The sequence below is a fragment of the Martes martes genome (assembly GCF_963455335.1).
Source record: "Martes martes genome assembly, chromosome: 15".
Classification (NCBI taxonomy): Eukaryota; Metazoa; Chordata; class Mammalia; order Carnivora; family Mustelidae; genus Martes; species Martes martes.
This window is the reverse complement of record NC_137903.1, coordinates 59,679,552-59,701,212: the sequence shown is the minus strand read 5'-3', so window position 1 is coordinate 59,701,212 and position 21,661 is coordinate 59,679,552. Positions and strand designations below refer to the sequence as shown.

At 38.5% G+C, this 21,661-nt stretch overlaps 1 protein-coding gene across 1 annotated transcript in view; it reads left to right on the top strand.

Annotated features, from left to right (window-relative positions):
- Positions 1–21,661, top strand: part of CATSPERE (catsper channel auxiliary subunit epsilon) — a gene marked incomplete at its 3' end in the record, with an annotated part of 147,567 nt that overhangs the window by 28,219 nt on the left and 97,687 nt on the right. Inside the window, exons 6-7 of the mRNA XM_080824512.1 lie at positions 8,037–8,061; positions 18,177–18,254. Of these exons, the coding sequence (XP_080680638.1) occupies positions 8,037–8,061; positions 18,177–18,254 (103 nt within the window). The remainder of the gene's footprint in view (positions 1–8,036; positions 8,062–18,176; positions 18,255–21,661) is intronic.

Below are 21,661 nucleotides of genomic sequence, written 5' to 3'. Positions count from 1 at the left end.
CCCCTCCTTGGTTAACTTTATTCCTAGATATTTTATTAATTTTGGTGTAATTATAAATGGGATTATTTTCTTAATTTTTCTTTCTGCTGTCTCATTATTATTGTTTAGAAATGCAACAGATTTCTGTATATTAATTTTGTATCCTGAAACTTTACTGAATTCATTTATCAGGTCTAGTACTTTTTGGTGGAGTCTTTAGGGTTAATATATGTCGTGTCATATCATCTGGAAATATTGACAGTTTTACTTCTTCTTTGCTGATTTATATGACTTTGATCTCTTTTTCTTGTCTGATTGTTGTGCCCAGGACTTCTAGTACTCTGTTGAATAAAAGCAGTGAGAGTGGACATCCTTGTCTTGTTCCTGACCTTGGAGGGAAAGCTTTCAGTTTTTCACCATTGAGTATGATGTTAGCTATGGGTTTGTCATAAATGGCCTTTATTATGCTGAGGTATGTTCCCTCTAAATCTACTTTGTTGAGAGTTTTTATCATAAACGAATGTTATGCTTTGTCAAATGCTTTTTCTGCATCAGTTGAGATGATGATATGGTTTTTATCATTTCTCTTGTTAATGTGATATGTAATGTTGATTGATTAGTGAATACTGAACCACCCTTGCATCCCAGGATAAATTCCACTTGATTGTGGTGAATAATTTTTTAAATGTATTGTTGGATTTGTTAGTTGAGAATTTTTACATCTGTGAGCAGAGATATTGGCCTGTAGTTCTCTTTTGTCTTTATCTGCTTTGGTATCAGGGCAGTGCTGGCCTTGAATGCATTTGGACACTTTTCTTCCTTTTCTATTTTTTGGACTAGTTTGAGAGAAATAGCTATTACTTCTTTAAATGTTTAGTAGAATTTACATGTGAAGCTATCTGTCCTGGACTTTTGTCTTTTGGGAGTTCTTTGATTACAGATTCAATTTCAGTGTAGTAATTGGTCTGTCAAAATAGTCTGTTTCTTCTTGATTCAGTTTTGGAAAGGTTATGTTTTTAGGAATTTATTCATTCTAGGTTGTCCAATTTGTTGGCATATAATTTTTCACAATATTCTCTTATAATTCTTTGTATTTCTTTGATACTAGTTGTTAATTCTCTTCCTATATTTCTGATTTTCAGTTCTCTCTCTCTCTCTCTCTCCTTCTCTCTCCCTCCATGTATGTGTGTGTGTCTGTCTCTTCTTTTGACGACTCCGGCTAAAGGCTTATCAATTTGGTTGATCCGTTCAAAGAACCAGCTCCTGGTTTTATTGATCTATTCTATTGGTTTTTTAGTCTTGATTTTATTTATTTCTGCTCTAATCTTTATTATTTTCTTTCTTTTACTGGCTTTGTGCTTTGTACTTCTTTTTCTAGGTCCTTTAGGTGTAAGGTTAGCATGTTTATTCGGCATCTTTCTTATTTTTTGAGTTAGGTCTGTTAGAACAGATTTTGCTTCATCCCAAAGATTTTGGACCATTGTATTTTCATTTTTATTTGTCCCCTTATATTTTTAAATTTCCTCTTTGATTTCTGTATTGAATCATTTATTGTTCAGTAGTATATTACTTAGCTTCCATGTATTTGTGTCCTTTCTGGATTTTTTTCTTGTGATTCATTTCTAGTTTCATACATACCACTGTGATCAGGAAAAATGCACGATATGATTTCAGTCTTTTTTAATTTATTGGGACTTGATTTGCTGTCTAACATGTGATCTATTTTGTAAAATGTGCAATAGGCTCTTGAAAAGAATGGGTATTCTCCTGTTTTGGAATGGAATGTTCTGAACATCTGTTAGATCTATCTGGTTTAATGTGTCATTCAAAGCCACTGTTTTCTTGTTGCTTTTCTGTCTCTGTGATCTACCCATGGATGTAAGAGAGGTGTCAAGGACTCCTTCTGTTCCTGTGTTACTGTCAGTTTCTTCCTTTATGTCTGTTAATAGTTGCTTTCTGTACTTAGGTGCTCTCATATTGGGTGCATAAATATTAACAATTGTATGTCCTCTTTTTGCATTGTATCCTCTATCATGATGCCATGTCCTTCTTTCTCTCTTGTTAGTCCTTGTTTTTTCTTTTTTAAGATTTTACTTATTTATTTGACACAGAGAAAGAGATTGAGCAAGTACAAACAGGGGGAGCAGCAGGCAGAGGGAGAGGGAGAAGCAAACTCCCTGTCAAGCAGAGACCCCAGCTCAGGGATCGATCCCAGGACACTCGGATCATGGCCTGAGCCAAAGGGAGACACTTAACTGACTGAGCCACCCAGGCACCCCTTGTTAATCTTTGTTTTAAAGTTTATTTTGTTTGATGTAAGTACTGCCACCTCAGCTTTCTTTTTCCATTTGCATGATAAATGTTTTTCCATCCCATCACTTTCAGTCTGCATGTGTCTAGAGGTCTAAAGTGAGTCTACTGTAGGCAGCATATAGATGCACCTTACCTTTTTATCTTTTCAGTCCCCCTATGTCTTTTGACACCAATGATTGGAGCACTTACCTTTTTTTTTTTTTTTTTTACATTTAAAGTAACTATTTAAAGTAACTATTTAAAGTAACTATTTAAAGTAACTATTTAAAGTAACTATTGATAGGTGTGTACTTACTGCCAGCTTGTTACTTATTTTATGGTTGTTTTTCTAGTTCCTCTTGATTCCTTCCTTTTTCTTTTGCTCAATCCCCCTGTTGTTTGATGGCTTTCTTTAGCGATGTGCTTGGATCCCATTCTCTTCATTTATTGTGTGTCTATTAAAGGTTTTTGATTTGTGGTTGCCACCATTAGGTTCACCATGACCAGGCACTTCAGAGATGTCTCCTGTGTAGGTCATGTGTGCCCTACTGTTGTGGCTGAGCCACATTTGCCTTCAGTCCAGTCAGCTGCATTGGCCCACTTTTGCCTTTTGTGGGTGTACCCAATGGGACTTAGTCCCCGTGCTGTCCCTTGTCCCTTAGGACCAATCTGGAGCCACTGTGGGCTTGCAGTTTGCTAGTTTCAGAAGTCAGAGTGGATTCCTGCCCTCAGCTGTGATCTCACCAACCTACAGGGCACCCACCCTGCCTTGTCCCCAGAGGCCTTCATTGGTGGGTGGATCTGGCAGTTAGACCAACTGCCTGCCTCCTTTCCATTTGCTAGGGCTGCTCCCTCACCAGCCTGCAGGGTGCTCTCCCTGCCTGTCCCTTGGGAGGCTCTTGTTGGTGGGTGAACTTGACAGTGAGACTCAAAGTTTGCCCCCAGTCTTTTTGTGGGTGCTGCAGTCACACTGAACTGTAGGGTTCTCTTCCTGTGCTGCCCCTGAGAGTGTTTTGTTGGTAAGTGGAGGCACAGTCAGAATGGATGCCTTCCCCCAGTACATGTGCTGGCACTGCAGTGACAGTGACCAGTAGGGCACTCATTCTACACGGCCAACTACAAGGTTCAGCTGGGACTATGGGAACATGTGTGTGTTTGGGGGGGGTATCTTCCCCTCTCCCCAAGAGTGGAGTCACTTTGGAGAGCCACTTGTCCCTGCCAAGACTGCTTTTGCAAGGTGTGTTGGGGCAGGAGCCACTTTGAAGGGACACCTGCCAAGTGGGGTGGGTGGGGGGGGGTGGAGACTCAGAAGAGCGTGGAGACAGAGCACGCAGTGTTAGCAACATATGTGGATTGTGTTCGGTGGTGCAGTGTTGGCGTGGGGGTGGGGAAATGGTGCCTACCAGCTCTTTTGTTCTTGGAGATGTCTCCTGAAGATCCTCCCTGCTCCTTCAGCACACATTCGGAGGTTAGGAAATAAATCTATACCTCAGTAAATAAATTCTACCATATACCTCAGGCCCTTTCCAAATTGCTGCTTCTAGGTTGTATCGTGGCTGGGTTATTAATTATACTGACTCTTTAAGGGTGGGGATTTCCTTTCCTATTGCCCTCTGGTTCTCCTGGAGCTAAGCCCCCTGATTTTTATAGTGTTCAGAGGTAAGCCCTGCTGATTATAAAAATTCATGAAATTGAGCCCCACTGGTTTTTAGTGCCAAATGTCATGGGTCCTCGTCTCCCCAGTTTGGGTGCCCCATACCTGGGGTGCCTGGTGTGGAGTCGGATGCTCTTGCTTCTCCATGCTTGTGGTCCTTCCTGTTTGTGGTTAATCTCTCCAAAGTGCTTGGCTCCCAGCTATGTTTCTGCCCCTCCTACCCTTTCGATGTGGCCTCCCCTCTGTGATCAACCTAAATGTATGTTCTGCCAGTCTTTGGGTCATTTTCTATGTTAGTTGCACTCACGTGGTTGTTATCTCAGTGTGTCTGTGGGATGTAGTGAGCTCGGGATCCTCTGACTCTGCCATCTTCCCAGAACTCTACATCTCTTTATGTTGTGTATCCATTATCAGATTATTGTAGCTAGAACTATTTTTGATAATTTTGTCCTTTAACCTTTGTACTAACGGTAAGTGACTAACACACCTTGTTAAGATTTTAACTTATTCAGAATCTCACTACATACTTATCTTTATTAGTGTGTTATGTATTTTCATAGTTTCTTTTTACTTCTTAGAGGCCTTTTATTTCAGCTTGGAGAACTCCTTTCAGTATTTCTTATAAGGCAAGTCTAGTGATGATAAGCCCCCTCAACTTTTATTTGTTTGGGAAAGTCTTTATCTTGCCTTCATTTCTGAAGGGCAGATTCACTGGGCAAGTGTTCTTGGTTAGCAGTTTTTCCTTTTAGCACTTTGAATATATCATCTCCTACTTTCCTGACACATAACATTTCTTCTGAGAAACGTACTATTCAGCTAAGGGGCATTCCTTTGTATGAGAAGATTTTGTTTTTTCTCCTGCTGCTTTAAATTCTGTTTTTTGTCTTTGGTTTTGGACAGTTTTATTATAATGGTTGTGGAGACCAAAATTTTCGATTAAAATTTTGGGGTGACAGCCTTGTGAACTTGAATATCAAATCTTTTCCTACTTTTGGGAAGTTGTCAGCCATTTTATCTTTAGAGTTCTTCTCTTCCTTTCTGAGACCCCAGTAATGCATAGCTTGTTTCTCTTAATGATATCCCATAAGTCTCGCAGGCTTTGGTCATTCATTTTTATTATTATTATTATTTTATTTTCTGGACTGGGTAATTGCAAATAATCTGCCTTTGAGTTCACTGATTCTTTATTCTGTTTGGTCCAGTCTACTGTTGGGGCTCTCTTGTAAATTCTTCGGTGTGGTCAGTGTATTCCTTAGCTCCAAATTTTCTGGGTTTGGTTTTGTTTTGTTTTGTTTTATGTTTTCTATCTTTGAACTTCTCATTTTGTTCTACTGTTTTTCTGATTCCATTAAATTGTTGATCTTTGTTCTCTTGTAACTCTCTGGACATCTTTAGACCTGTTATTTTTAATTCCTTTTTAGGGTACTTATATCTATTTTGGGGATCCATTACTGGAATTTACTGTGTTCCTTTGGTGGTGTCAGGATAACCTGATTCTTGATGTTCCCTTTAGCCTCACATAAGTATCTACATATTTGAAGAAGCAGTCACCTCTTCCAAACTTTGGGAGACTGATTTTGCTAAGGAAAACCTTCACCGCAGGATAGAGCATACTATGACCCCAGGTCTCATGAGGTGAGGCACAATAGGGGGGCCTGTGGCATCTTTGGGTTCTGGGAGACATGATGTCTCATTAGCTCAGGCCAGTGGGGTCCGTAGCATCAGCAACTGTGTGGTAGTTGGTGAGTGCGGTGTAGTCTCCATAGTCACTGCAAGGGCTGGTAGGGTTCTCAGCAGCACCTCCAGCTCCAGGGACTAGGGGCCAGAGCAGGAAGTGCTAGTGGCCCAAGCCAGTGGTGTGCACATACTCAGATGTGGGGGCCTGCTGTAGTTTTTTGTGTACTGGCAGAGGTCAGTTTCAGACATGTATATCGTGTTGAGGGCAAGGGCCAGGTGAATGCAGGCACGCTAGCAGCTGTAGGAGCCCTGACCGTCCGTGTGCTCTCCTGTGGCTGTGGTGTCTCACCATAGATGCTGGCACAGTAGTGGAGGCCAGTGAGAGGAGACAGAGCCAGGTCTGGGCTCACAAACAGCATTGAGAGCCTTGACCATTGGGATGCATTCCAACAGCTGCAGGGCTTACCACAGACATGCTCACAGTAGCAGAACAAGTAATGGAAGTCGGGCTGGGGGGCCTGTAGGTGCACATTTGGAGAAGCTAGCCCCAGGCACCCACAAGGGGTGGGGTTCGAGGCTGCCTCTTGCACTAGCACAGCTGTAGAGGCAGGGGCTAGCTGCCTGTGTGGATCCCATTCTCTGGCACGGGTCAGGGGAAGGGAATGGGAAGGGACACAAGCAGCTGGGCTCTGCAAATGCCAAAACCTGTGGGTTAAAAACCAGTGAAATCCGCAAGGGTCCATGGTGGCTGTACCGATCACTGGTTTCTTCTCTGGGGAAAGTTGCCAGATCCTCTGTAAAGAGCAAGTCACTGGGCACCCTGGTCGCTGATGCTGGGTGGCCCCTGCCCTTCTTCCTTGTTCCTAGTCATCTCTATACATCTCAGCTCTGTTGGTCCCTGGGTGGGTGAAACCAAAGCAGGTCCTTCACGCAATACCCAGAAAGACTGGAGAAGCTGGTCCCTCTCCCTTTCCTGGGGAGGGGAACTCTCTGGCCAGGGAGTTACCTCTTGGCGCTGAGCAGTGTCAGGTTGGTGGATGGGGGGATAGGGACAAAATGAAGCATGCTTTCTTCCTTTTTTTTTGCAGTTGTTCTCAGGTTTTTGTTCCACTATGTTGAAGTTTCTTAAGTTGACTCTTAAGCACTCCAGAACTGTTTGTAGATAGCTGTCTAATTGTTGATCTTGTGGGGGACAGAGGCTGGCTTCTCCTACTGCACCATCTTGGTGACGTCAGCTTCTCCTATTTCTATAATGATCCTTTCCCAGTTTCTTTCTTTGGCTTTTTATAATCCCTCCTTACCTTAAATGTCAGCACCACTCAGGTTTCTTTCCTTGGCCCTCTTCTCACTTTACACTTAAGTCTGTGCACCAACTCAAGAAAGCCAAGCAAATGATAAAAGATCCAACAGAAAGTTGCTTATCTTCCATGGGAATCAGGTTATTACTTTAACATCAGCTGATACTATCACTCTACAAGGTTACTTTTTACAATAAGCTTTTTAGTCTTAATATGAAATAAAGCCTTTCTCATATCAGTACAGTTATCCTTTTGCCTTTAAATATTCCTTTACAGATAGACAGGTAACTCAGTGATACACTTCCATTCTTAATTCCTGCAGCTCTGACAAGTAGCATAACACAGGGCAGACATACCAGCCCTGGAGCTATGGAGCTTTTTGATCAACTTAGTATCTTGTGAACTCTTAGCACATTTGCCTTTGTAGATTTATAATACTTATTTTCATTTTTTTCTAAAATCAGATTGGACATATGAAATATTGTTTTCTTTATGTGGTCTCAGACACTCGCCTCATCCATATTTACTGATTCCCAAAATATCTTCATTTGTTTTATATATAATAATGTCCTGGGCACTGTGCATCAATTAGCCAATAAAAGGACATAGTCTTGAAGCATTGACTTTTAGAGATTATATGATTAAAAAAATAGGTATCTCTAAATGAAAAAAAACCACTTACTAAAAAACATGCAACTTAACATACAAATCATACAAATGTCCCTTTCAGAAAATTTATATTGCAAGGCTTATTAATAAAGGATTTGCATTGCTAATTAATGAATTTGTATTTGGCATAAGTTACAGCATGTAAACTCTACAGGTTTTCTTAAGCAAAATGATCATGTCGCATTTTTAAAGATTTATACTTATGCGACTTTGGCTATATGAACTCATAGTATTGTTAAGACAGCATGCAGATTCAAGCCTCTCAGCCCTTTAACATGTGAGAACCATAGTTATATTTAATTATAGATATATGTAGTTTTTAAACATTTAATATTTAATTGTTTATCTGTAATAGAATGTAAGGAAGATATTGAAGGACTTAGAAACATGTATATTGAAAATGGAATATTCAAACTAATATTTAGTGTGCTATTTACTAAAATATGATTCCTCTTTTTCCCCAACAGAAATTTCTTCCACAATTTAACCCAGGTAAAACATTTTTTAAAAGTTTTATATATCCTTCAGGGCACCTGGGTGGCTCAGTGGGTTAAGCCTCTGCCTTTGTCTCAGGTCATGATCTCAGGGTCCTGGGATTGAGCCCCACATTGGGATCTCTGCTCAGCAGGGAGCCTGCTTCCCCCTCTCTCTCTGCCTGCCTCTCTGCCTATTTGTGATCTCTGTCTGTCAAGTAAATAAATAAAATCTTAAAAAAAATTTATATATCCTTCATATATCACTACTATATTATTTCCCTCTAATCGTTCATGTTTCCCACAAGGAGAATTTTCCAAACTAATTTTCAGCAAAAAATCTTAGAGTGCAGTGATACTTCAGATATGGTTTGAGGACCCCTAGAGCTCCCCAGACCTTTAGAGGAGATCCATGAGGTCTACCCTTTTCCAACTACATATCTGTGTGAGGATAGATTTTCTCCATATGCTTCCACCAAAACAACATATACCGACAGCTTGAATTGGGAACACAGATGATAATTCAGCTGTCTTGTATTAAATATAAAACGATTTTTCTAATTTTTTGTTTTGGAAAATAGTTACTTTTCATAAAAATATATATCATGTTAACATTTATGGGTTTACCTTCCAATCTTCTCAGTTTTAATTTGTACATGGTAACATGGTAAATACTGATAGATCTAACCCACATAAAACAAAAGCTCTGTGAGACACTCAATAATTTTTAAGGCTATAAAAGTGTCTTGAGATTGAAAAGTTCTAATATCTGATCTGGAGTCTCTTACCTATAGGAAACAAGTTGAGAGTTGCTGGAAGGGAGGTGGGTAGGGGGGTGGGGTAATTGCATGATGGGCGTTAAGAATGTGATGTAGGTAAGATGAGGGTGAATTGATGAACACTAGGTGTTATATGCAACTGATTAATTATTAAACTCTACATATGAAACTAATGATGTACTCTTTGTTGACTAATTGAATTTAAATTTTTTAAAAAATCTGGTCCAAGGGTGGAAGCTGGCAGTGGAGTAGGAGGACCCTAGGTTTGCCTCTTTCCATAAATACTACTAGATACTATTAAATTATCCTAAAAACACCAGAAGTTGACCTGAAGACTGGCAGAATAAACTCCACAACTATAGGTAGAGGAGAAGTCACACTGAAGAAGTTAGGAAGTACAGAGATGCAGTTTGGGAGAGAAAGAGATCATGGCCACCGTGGAAGGGAGGGAAGGGTGAGAGCTGGACTAGCACACCGGGGATCACATGGGGAAAATGAATCCCATACCAGTTGGCTTGGAAAGTAAGGAGGGCTGAATATTGTGAGTTCTTGCAACCAGCAGGGATTAAAGCCTAGAGTTTTAAAGGTCAGTGAACTTGACTGGGATACAGCCCAGAGAGTACTGCACTGTGCTTCGGAAGAAGCCAGACAAACAACTAGCCGACACACAGCATGGAAACAGTGATGAAGGAGCACCTGCAGCACACACTGGGAAGGTGTGAGTCCCAGAGAGGCAGCACTCATGGAGAGGCACCTCTGGGAACAAAGGAATTGGCTGAAACCATTTCCCTAACCTGACCCTCAGTATAAGCACAGGGCCACCTGCAGGAACCAGTGAAGTGCCAACATTTGCTAACTTACTTGTATATGTAAAACCCTAACCCCCACACACACTCCAGTGGAACCACCCATCTGAAACATGATTGCCCAGTCCCAGTGCAGCAGGCCATCTCCCCCAGAAGACTGCCCAAACCCCTGCTCACACCATGCTTCCCACTGTGGGAGTTTTGCCAAGCCTCTGTTCTGCCAGCAGTGGCAACAAGTCTCATTTCACAAACAGACCAAAGCACACCTAGTTAAAACATGCCACATTAAGTCCAGGGACCAAACACTGGCTGCAACAGGCAAAGAGAGACTCTGCAGATAACTGGCCTGAAGGATAAAGCAGCCAGAATGAAACAGCAGAGTACATGTAGCACATATTGGAGACACTCCCAGAAGTGCCAGGCCCTAGTGAACAAGTGACATTACATGGCAGGGCACTACAGGACCTCTTCTTCATAAGGTCATTACCATCAAGAATAGGAGACATAGCTAATGTTTCTAACACAGAGAAAAAGGCTCAGAGATGTAGACAAAATGAGAAGACAGAGAAATTTATCCCAAATGAAAGAACAGGACAATGCCACAGCCAGAGAGCTAAGTGAAACAGATATAAGTAATATGCTTTGGTAGAGAATTTAAAGCATTGATCTTAAGGATATTCACTGGACCTCAGAAGAGTAGAAGACATGAGTGAGACCCTTAACACAGAGATAAGGAACAACATAGAAGAGAGAGAGGGCATGATAAAATGAGAAACATGCTTCATGGAATGAGCAAAGGTTAGAAGAAGGAGAGGAATGAATTAGTAACCCAGAAGACAGAATGATGGAAAGTAATCAAGGTGAACATAAGAGATAAAAAGGAATTATGCAAAACAAGAATAGAGTTAAGGAACTCAGTGACTCAATAAAACATAGTAACATTCATATAATAGGAGTCCCAGGAGAAGAGAGAAAATGGATCAGAAAATTTATTTGGAGAAATAATAGCTGAAAACTTCCCTAATCTGCAGAAGGAAACAGATATCCAGTTCCGGGAGACACAGAGAACCCCCATCAAAATCAACAAAAGCAGACACAGACCAATACATATTGTAATTAAACTAGCAAAATATAGTGATAAAGAAAAGACTTTTAAAGCAGCAAGACAAAAAAAGACAGTAACTTACCAGGGAAAACCCATAAGGCTAGCAGGAAATTTTTCAGCAGAAACGTTCCAAGCCAGAAGGATGTGGCAATGGGAAAAATCTGCAGCTGAGAATACTCTTATCCAGCAAGGTCATCTTTCAGAAAAGGAGAAGAGATAGTTTCCCAGACAAATGAAAACTAAGTTAGTTCATGACCACTAAACCAGCACTGCAAGAAATATTAAAGAGGACATTTTGAATGGAAAGGAAAGACCAAAAGTGACAGTATAAAGGTAGGAATCACAAAACCAGTAAAAATGAATATTTCAGTAAAAAAAGTCAAGGAATTCACAAAACTGAAGTATGTGAAATATAACAACATATATATCTAAAACGTGGGGAGGAGGAGAATAAAGAATGGGTTCAAACTTTAATGACCATGAACTTAACATAGACTCTTACGTGAAGAAGAGATTATATACAAACCTAGTGGAAACCACAAATCAAAAACCACTAATACATTTACAAAGAATAAATAGAAAGAAATCTATACATACCACTAAAAAAATCAGCAAATCATGAAAAAGGGAAAGGAAAGGATCAGAGAAAGTCTTCAGAAACAATCACAAAGCAGATAATAAAATGATAATAAATTAATATCTATCAATAATTATTTTTAATGTAAACAGACTAAATGCTTCAATGCAAAGATGTAGGGGTGACAGAATATATAAAAACCCAACACCCACCTACATGCTGCCTACAAAAGACTCATTTCAGACCTAAATATAAGTACCAATACTTATATTGGACAAAATAGACTTTAAAACAAAGAGTGTAACAAGAGACAAAGAAGGACACTACATAATAATAAAGAGGACAAGCCAACAAGAAAATATAACAATTGTAAATATGTATACATCCAACACAGAAGCATCCAAATACATAAAACAGTTAATAACAAACATAAAGGAACTAATTGATAATACATTAATAGCAGGAGACTTTAACACCCCACTTACATCAATGGACAGAAAATCATGTAAACAGAAAATCAAGAAGGAAACAATGGCTTTGCATGGTACGTTGGGCCAGATGGACCTAACAGATATATTGAAAGCATTCCATTCTAAAATAGTGATTGAAAATTTACTATAAAGGCAGTAAAATAATAATAACTATCATAATAAGTAAACCTCCTGGTATAATGAAGCCTCCATAAAGCCCCAAGAGGACAGGGTTCAGAGGGCTTCTTAGTTGGTGATCACATGGATAGTCAGAGAGAGTGAACACCAAGAGAAGACATGGAAACTCCTCACCCTTTTCCCATGCCTTGCCCTCTGCATCTTTTCCATCTGGCTGTTCTTAAGTTATATCCTTTTATAATAAGCCAGTCATCTATGAATTTCTCTTCAACTTCTGGATCATCCATGGCTCCTGCATCCAGGGAACTGTTGAGGAGGACTCTTGACCAAGAGCCTGAATGAGTAAGGAATTCCCCAAAGAGAAGCTAAAGACAAGGCTGTTGCTTTGGCTTCCTGATTCTTCCCTCAGCCTGAACTGGGAAGGAGTTCACAAGGGAGAAGTGAAAACAGCACCTTATCTCTGGCTTCCTGTTTTTTTATTTCCTTGCACTCCAGTTTGTGGTTTCTGAGAGTGAGGAAGTAGAAGCTGGCAAAACTATTGTCTGAGTTACAGCCTCGGAGCCATTCAGCTGAAGCACGCAGAAGTGACCTGGCAGCCCTTCAAGGTTTCAGCCGCAGGCCCTGCCATGGAGGCACGACACAGGATACTGATTCCCCTGCCTCTTGCTGTTATTCCCATCCCACGGAGTTGCTGTCTGCCGCCCTCTGCCCAGCCCCCCAGCAGGTGCCCCAGCAACAAAGTCCATGGGCAGACACAGGCCCACAACATACATTTATGTACATAATTTTTTTTAAAGATTTTATTTATTTATTTGACAGAGAGAGATCACAAGTAGGCAGAGAGGCAGGCAGAGAGAGAGACGGGGGAAGCAGGCTCCCCGCTGAGCAGAGAGCCCGATGTGGGGCTCAATCCCGGGACCCTGGGATCATGACCTGAGCCGAAGGCAGAGGCTTTAATCCACTGAGCCACCCAGGTGCCCCGTATGTACATAATTTTTAATTAACATAATTTAAATAGTACTTTTGTCCTAGCATGTGAAAAATAAATAAACAAATAAACCTTCCAATAGCAGATCAAGATAGTTGAATGAGTCCATGTGTCCATGTGCACTCTTATCCCAAATCCAGCTGATGTTATAGAATTTCTTATTAAAGCTATAACTGGAACAACTGAAAAAAAAGCAAGAGAGTGTTTATCATTGGATAATTTTAATATAGGAAATAAAGGGAAAATTCTAGAAGCAGAATACATATTACAGACCCAAATAATACAGAATAACCTGCATCTCACTCAAAACAAAGAAATGCCTTTAGAAAATATGTGTGGAGAATGCTAGTCTACACATTTACATCAACATAGGTGCATTTGTATCAGAAATAATTAAAGAATCTAAAGCCAGAGTTATAATGGTGACTTTGGAACTATGAGTGTTAGAAGATAAGCCCTGCTAGATAGGGGTGATGTTTTATTGTATGTATGGGGATAGAAAATAAAGGCCTCCAACCTATGAGAGAAGGAGGAGCTGAAACTAGTCTCCCTACATTTCACCAGGGTTTATAAAATATCTGTAAAGTGTGAAAGAGTAAAGTTCCACTCACAGGCTTAGAGTAATTCCAAAGAAATGATATATCCTCTGGGGGCTATAAATGCTTTAGGCGTTAGCTACATGAAGTGCCCAAGAGTCTGAAGAACATAAAGACAAGTAATAAACACAAAATGCAAGCAGTGAAATACATAGGGTCCAGGCAGAGGCGACTGCAAAATTCATTTCCATAACCCAGAGCATATAAGATTCTCATAGAAGACAGTCCCTCTGAAAATAACCTCAAAGTAAAAGTTATAAACCAGGGCGCCTGGGTGGCTCAGTGGGTTGGGCCTCTGCCTTCGGCTGGGGTCATGATCTCAGGGTCCTGGGATCGGGTCCTGTGTCCAGCTCTCTGCTCAGCAGGGAGCCTGCTTCCCTTCCTCTCCCTCTGCCTGTCTCTCTGCCTACTTATAATCTCCCTGTGTTGAATAAATAAATAATTTTTTTAAAGGTATATGGGGCGCCTGGGTGGCTCAGTGGGTTAAAGCCTCTGCCTTTGGCTCAGGTCATGGTCCCAGGGTCCTGGGATCGAGCCCTGCATTGGGCTCTCTGCTCAGCAGGGAGCCTGCTTCCCCCTCTCTCTCTGCCTGCCTCTCTGCCTACGTGTGATCTCTGTATGTCAAATAAATAAATAAAATCTTCAAAAAAAAAAAAGGTATAAACCACAAAAACAATCTGGAATAGACACATAAAAATTGAGAAAGTTCATACTATTGAAAGCTAGAAATGAGAACCATCTGAAAGACTACTAAATCCATATTTGAAAAATTCAAAGAGATACAAGAAGGAATTGAAATAAAAAGCAATTATACAGCATCCAGAAATTGAAAAACCTCTCACTAAAATGTCTTGAAATGAAAAAATAGGCAACTAAAAATAAAAATTCAGTGACAGTTTCTTTCTTTCTTTCTTTCTTTTTAAGATTATTTATTTATTTATTTGACAGAGATCACAAGTAGGCAGAGAGGCAGGCAGGGGGGGGGGGGAGCAGGCTCCCTGCTGAGCAGAGAGCCCGATGCGGGGCTCGATCCCAGGACCCTGAGACCATGACCTGAGCCGAAGGCAGAGGCTTTAACCCACTGAGCCACCCAGGTGCCCGTGACAGTTTCAATAAAAGACCCCATATAGTTGAGAAAGTTGCAGAATTAGTAATTTGGAATAGGAATCATGAAGAATGCAGTGCATAATAGTGACAATATGGAAAATATCCAAAGAGTTCAAAGACAAAGACTGAGACAGTTTATTATACATGTAATAGGAATTCCAAAAAGGGAATAAAATGAATTGGACATAATATTGAAAGAGAGGATTATGGAGGATTCTTCACAATTGAAGACATGAGTATTCAGACTGAAAAACTAAAGTGCAGGATGTAGTAAATAATGGTGAACAAATGAACTATATAATATGCTAATAAATTTAAATAAGCATTGACAATCGAAACTTTTCAGTAATGATTTTTTTTAAACAAAATAAAATGAAAAAGCTAGCCAACAAAAGAGTGGAAAATGAAGGGGGATTTGGGTTTAAATTTATTTAAGGTCCTTATAAGCATTCAGGATAGGGATACCGGATTAACTTTAGCCTACATTAAATATGCATGTAAAAATGTAAGATTGTCCATTAAAATAATAGAAATAATTATGTAATTTCTAAAAAGTAGAGTTCTGGAAGAAGAAATTTTAAAACGCTAATAATTTAATAGAAGGTAATGAAACATGAAATAAAGAAAAATTAAAACATAGAATATAGAGCCACAAAAATAAGATTTTAAAAATCATTTGAATTAAATTAGTAATCAAAATTGTGATTGGATTAAATTTACCCATTAAATGACAAAAACTCCAGAAATCTGATTTTAATAAAAGTTACACAGTTAAAACAAAGTTAAAACACAAAATTAGGAAAGAAAAGAATGCAAACAGGTTAATACTATCAAAACTGGGGTGATGATATGAATGTCAAATAAAAGATAGGTGAAGCCCCAAAACTTTAAAAGGCATAAAGAGGGAAATTATTTCATGACAATAGAAAAATCTATGAAGAGGAAAATAATATCATCTGTACTTAACAATATAGTCTCACCTGATCATAAAAAAAATAGAAATTTCCCTCAATTCATTTCCTGAATCCAACACTACTTTATTTTTTTTTATTTTTTTATTTATTTTTTATTTTTTAATTTTCAGCATAACAGTATTCATTGTTTTTTCACCACACCCAGTGCTCCATGCAATCTGTGCCCTCCCTAATACCCACCACCTGGTTCCCCCAACCTCCCACCCCCCGCCCCTTCAAAACCCCCAGGTTGTTTTTCAGAATCTATAGTCTCTCATGGTTCACCTCCCCCTCCAATTTCCCTCAACACTACTTTAAAACAAAAGGCAGACAAAGAGAAAGTTAGGAAGGGAGGGAGGGAAGGAAGTGTAGACCAATATCCTTGTGTATATAGGTGCAAAAATTCTACACAAATATTAGCAAATGGAATCCAGCAATATATTAAAAGAATGCATTGAAAAAGGCCAGTATCTTCCGGAATGCAACACTGATTCAATACCAAGAAAGCAGAAGACAATATCCATTCCATCAACACAACAAAGAAGGAAATAAATGATCACATAGTAAATTTAAAAATTGAATAGGAATTCCCAACGAAAACACCAATCAAATCAGGAACTGGACAGATGTGCTCAGTATCATCATTATTATTTAACGTTGTCTTGAACATAATAGTGTAAGTAATAAGACAAGAAAAAATGTACAATATTACAAATGTATACTGGCAATAAAGACTATAAAATACTTATGAATAAATTTAACAAGAAAGACACAGAATCTGTAGCAAGAGCCACTCTCAAATTTTGTTGAATGAGGGACACTGGGTGATGTATGGCACTATTGAATTACTATATTGTACACCTATAGAATATTATTCAGGCCTTATAAGAGTTGACACTGGAGAATTTCAATGATGTATATATTTGCATGAGAAAAAGAGCATGTGGGAAGTGTGTATAATATGATCCAGTTTTGTTTTTAAAACTCTTAAAATGTCTCTTTTAAAAAATGCATAAATGTAAATATGTGTACATGTCTGCAAACACATAGTGTGGAGAAAAATATGAAGGATACATACTACTTGTTTAAATCAAGTTATATAGATTGAAAGAGTCTTAATAGGTGAAGAAAATATAAGGAGAAATAAAACCCTGCTATAAAAACCATGGAAGGAGGGAAGGAAAGGAAGGAGGGAGGGAAGGCAGACATATATAGGGACAATACAGAATTAAGGCAAACAGGTGAAATAGGATAAATAGGAATGTCCTATAGCAATAAAAGGAATGAAATCTTCATATGTGTGTGTGTGTGTGTGTGTGTGTGTGTGTGTATCCACATAACCAAAACGCAGATCCAGATATAAAACATACAGATGTACAAGCTCTTAAACGTAAAGAACTTCCACAAATTAATAAATGAAAGACTAAGAACCCAATAGAAAAATGGAAAATAGGTAAAGGAAATGAACAAATAGTTCACAAGACGGGAAATACAAGTGGAATTTGAACACATGGAAAGATGCTCAAACATTTCTCTAATAAAAGAGATGCAGGTTAAAACTGTACCAAAGCACCATTTTCACCCATCAGACTGGCAAATTATAAATGTGACAACACATGATGCTGAGAAGGCTGTGAGGAAGGAAGAAATCTCATACATTGTTGATGTGACATGTATTAGTGGAGTTGCTACAAGAACAATTTAGTGGTATCTATGAAAATTACAAATGCATATGCCTCAACAGTTACACTTTAAGGCTTTAAGGTCCAAGGTACAAAATAATAAATATACAAAGTTGCTCATTATGGCATTGATTATAATGGCAAAGGACTGAGAATGAATGTTTATTAGTAGGTTACTATTTCATTATGATTCCTCCATAATTTGGAATAATAAGCAGTGGAAAAGTTAATGAGAATATGTAAAGATCTCCAAGATAAAACTCTAAGTGAAGAATATAATGTTTGAAAACATGTGTTTAGCATACTTACATTTATATAAAAAGTAACATCTTAATTAGTCATGCACAAAAATTTTACAGAAATATAAATAAGAAAACTTACTAACAGATCCTTGTTGGGTGCAGTGGGCTTGTGGGGATTGAGTGATGGGCTACAGAATGGGAGAGACAATTTCAACTTTAGTTTTAATTTGTTCTTAACTATGTGAATATTGTCTATTCAAGAAAAAAATTAACAAGAAAGAAAAAAAATTAGATCTACATCTATTGAAATGACCATGGCATATAAGTAACAAAAGCAAGTTAGAAAGAACATGCATCGTGTGATTTCATTTTTGTAAAAAGTGCAGGGGTGAGGGGTTGCTGTGTCTAATTACAGTTGTGAGAAAGAGATTTATACACATTCATACAGAGTTTTAACACTGATTACCTCAGGAGTATAGACAGATCTTAACTCTTCCTTCATAGGTCTTTGGTTTGTTCCACTTGTTAAACACACACACACACACACACACACACACCACTTTTGATATTTTTAATGGGATAATCACAATTTTTTAAATAAATAAAAACATTTTTATGGTTGTGTTTTGCCACAACTAAAAATGATATCTGTCCAAAATGTAAGGAAACACAAATGCTTTTTATTTTGTAGGTTATTGTAGTATGGATATATGATCCAGAAAATGCAGACCCTGAAGAGTTGCTATGGACTGCCCAGGAGCCGTCACTAGTAGGTGGAAACATTATTATTATCATAAATTTTAAAATATGCTATCCTTCTAATAATCTATTTTAAGCATTCCAGAACTAACTATATGCATCTTAATTGTCCAGTATCTTTCGCCATCGTAGAGATTTTGAGCTAATGCTCAATCTCCGCAATTACAAATATTTCTCTTGAATTCTATTGAGCATTGTCCGTAATTTCTATGAACTGCATTATTCATGAAGATGCTAACATTCAAAGCGCTTTAAAGATGTTCCTTGTGCATCTATCTTAAAATCATCCTTCAAAAATCTGTCCAGTCGGTTAGTGAATCCTTTACCACTTGGAGACTAGTGAATTTCCTAAAGGTCCAGCACAGCGGATAAATACGGATGGTTTTCGATTTATGGTGGCTTGACTTGTGGTTTTTCAACTTTACCCTAGCAGTGATATGCATTCTATAGAAACTCTACTCTGAGCTTGGGTCTTTTCCCCAGGCTAGCGGGCTAGCAATATGTGGTGTGATACCATCACACGACGCTGGGTGGCGGCAGTCATCACAGGAGTAAACCATCAGTACACTTCAACTATTCTGAACCCATACGACCACTGTTTTCACTTTCAGTACTGTATTCAATGGTTTCCATGAGATATTTAACACTTTATCATAAAACAGACCTTGTGTTAGATGATTTTGCCCAACTGGAGGCTAAATGTAGGTGTTTTGAGCCCATTAAAAGTTGGCTAGGCTAAGCTATGATGTTGGTAGATTAGGTACATTGAATGCCTTGTTGACTTACGATATTTTCCATTGACAATGGGCTTATCAAGCCATATTCCATCATAATTCAAAGAAAATCTGTAAATCCTTTCTCTGATTTGTTACAAATTTACCTCTTTCAAGACTTAAGTTCTGTCTTCTGCTACAATTAGAGTGTATTGAAGAGAAATATAAAATGAGTGGTTTTGATCTCATATGATACTATGTCTTAATGAGTCAAGATCTGGTTTTTGAATAGCATGTTACATGCCTCTTGGTAATGAAATTGACAAGAAATGGACTGATAAATGAGAATGACAACCTATCAATTAATTGTTTAATTTGGCAAATGGCTTTAGAGGGCGTACAATTAATCAGTTGTAATTAAACACTTTAAGCATTACTGTTACTTAATTTCTAATCCTTTTAAGTGAAAATATGTGCATTTTAATGTTATTTCATCCATGCATACCTAATACTTTGCTTTTTGAAAATTTCATGTTTATTCACGACCATGTCATTCCCATAAAACCTTTCTATGGCTCTGAGTTACCAACAGCAGACTCTTGGCTCTTAAGACTCTTGTGGAACACGAAGCCCTGGAATATTCTGCCTCCGCCGCTCTTCTCTGGTCTCAGCTCTCCACACATCCTACCTCTAGCAACAGCACTCTGCCGTTTCCCTGCACACACCTGCGGCTCCATGGCTCTGAGTCTTTGCTGATGCTATTCCCTCTGTGGTAACTGCTCATTCCCTAAGTTCATTTTCTCATGTTTTCTGTCTCAATTCAGATATCACTGTGTCTAGGATGCTTGCCTCGACCAAATCAGGATTTTTTCATATGAGTATTTTGAGGGCATTATTTTAATGCTTACGGTTTTGGTAAATCATCAACAAAACAGCTCTGGCAAAATAAATGTAAATTGTCTGTTCGTGTTTTTATCAGCCAACATGTAATATGACTGACGGGCACGCAAATCATCATTGCACCCTTTACTCTTCTTTCTCTTCCTGAACCAACTCTGACTTTGAATTCTAAATATTCCCTCATCTCTAACTCATTCCTGTATTTTACTCTCTCTTTGGACCTCAACCCATCCCTCTCATTAACTTCCTCTATGAGTCTTACCCTGTGCCCAACACCCACACCAGAGAAAAGAGGACCAACAGTGGGGTACAGCTCAGGGGTAGGGTACAGAATAACTTATTTGTACAAATTGTACAATTTGGTTTAAAAAATATTCGAAAGTTCAGGGTTTTATTTTTAGGGTTTTTTCTTTACCATTTGACTATAAATTATATCATAAAGAAAAAAGCATAAAATTTTAGTATACACCTTAAGGAATAATTATAATTAGTCATATAACCACTATCAAGAAGTAAAACACTAACAGTAGTACAGAAGGTCCCCTTATGTGCCACCTTCGTGGACATAATTTCTCCCTCCACCTTAGTACTTGATGAGTATAATTCCTGTATCCCTCTAAAGGTAACCATTATTCTGAATTTTATGGTAATAATTTCTCTGCTTTTATTTTTAGTTTGCCTCATGATTCCTAAACAATGCGGTTTAGTGGGTTTTAGGTTTGTGTTTATTTTTCTACTTTATATAAATGGAAGCATGTTTTATATATATTGTGCATATTCCTTTTGGGTGGTCTACTTTATATAGGATTTATTTGTGTTGTAATGTACCTATAGTTCATTCATTTTTGTTCCTGTATGATATTTCTTCATTTCAACCTACTATACATTTTTTATCCATTCTGCCATTGATAAATTTTGGGTTGGTTTATGTTTTGTTTTGTTTGTAATGAGTGTTGGTTTCTTTTTTGTTCAGCTTTTTTTTTTTTTAAGATTTTATTTATTTATTTGACACACAGAGAAAGATCACAAGTAGGCAGAGAGGCAGGCAGAGAGAGAGGGGGAAGCAGGCTCCCCGCTGAGCAGAGAGCCCGATGCGGGACTCGATCCCAGGACCCTGGGATCATGACCCGAGCCAAAGGCAGAGGCTTTAACCCACTGAGCCACCCAGGCGCCCTTTGTTCAGCTTTATTGAGATGCAAATGATATATAATATTGTATAACTTTATCAACTTATGTTGTACACTGCTGATCTGATACACTTACGTACTGTGAAACGATAACCACAGTAGCATTTTTCAACCTTTATCACCTCACATAATTACTTGTTTTCTTTTTCTTTTTTTTTTTCTCTTCTGTGGTAGGGTTATTTAAGATTTAAGATTTACTCTCTTATCAACTTCCAAGTATTTAATACTGCGTCATTAACTATACTCATCATGCTATACATTAAATTCCCAGAATTTACTCATCTTATAATTGGAAGTTTGTGCCTTTGACCACTATGTCCCCATTCTGCTCACCCCCTCACACCCCTCAATCCCCATTCTACTCTGCTTCTGTGAGTTTAGCTTCTTTTAGAGTCCACATACAAGCACATCATACAGTTATTTGTCTTTCTCTGTCAGGTTTATTTCATTTAGCAAAATGCCCTCAAGTTCATCCATGTTGTTGCAAATGGAGACATTTCCTTCTTTTTTATGGTCAAATAATATTCCATTGTGTATTGATGCCACAACTTCTTTATCCCTTCATCCTCCAATAGACAGGTTGCTTCTATATCTTGGCTATTGGAAATGATGCTGCA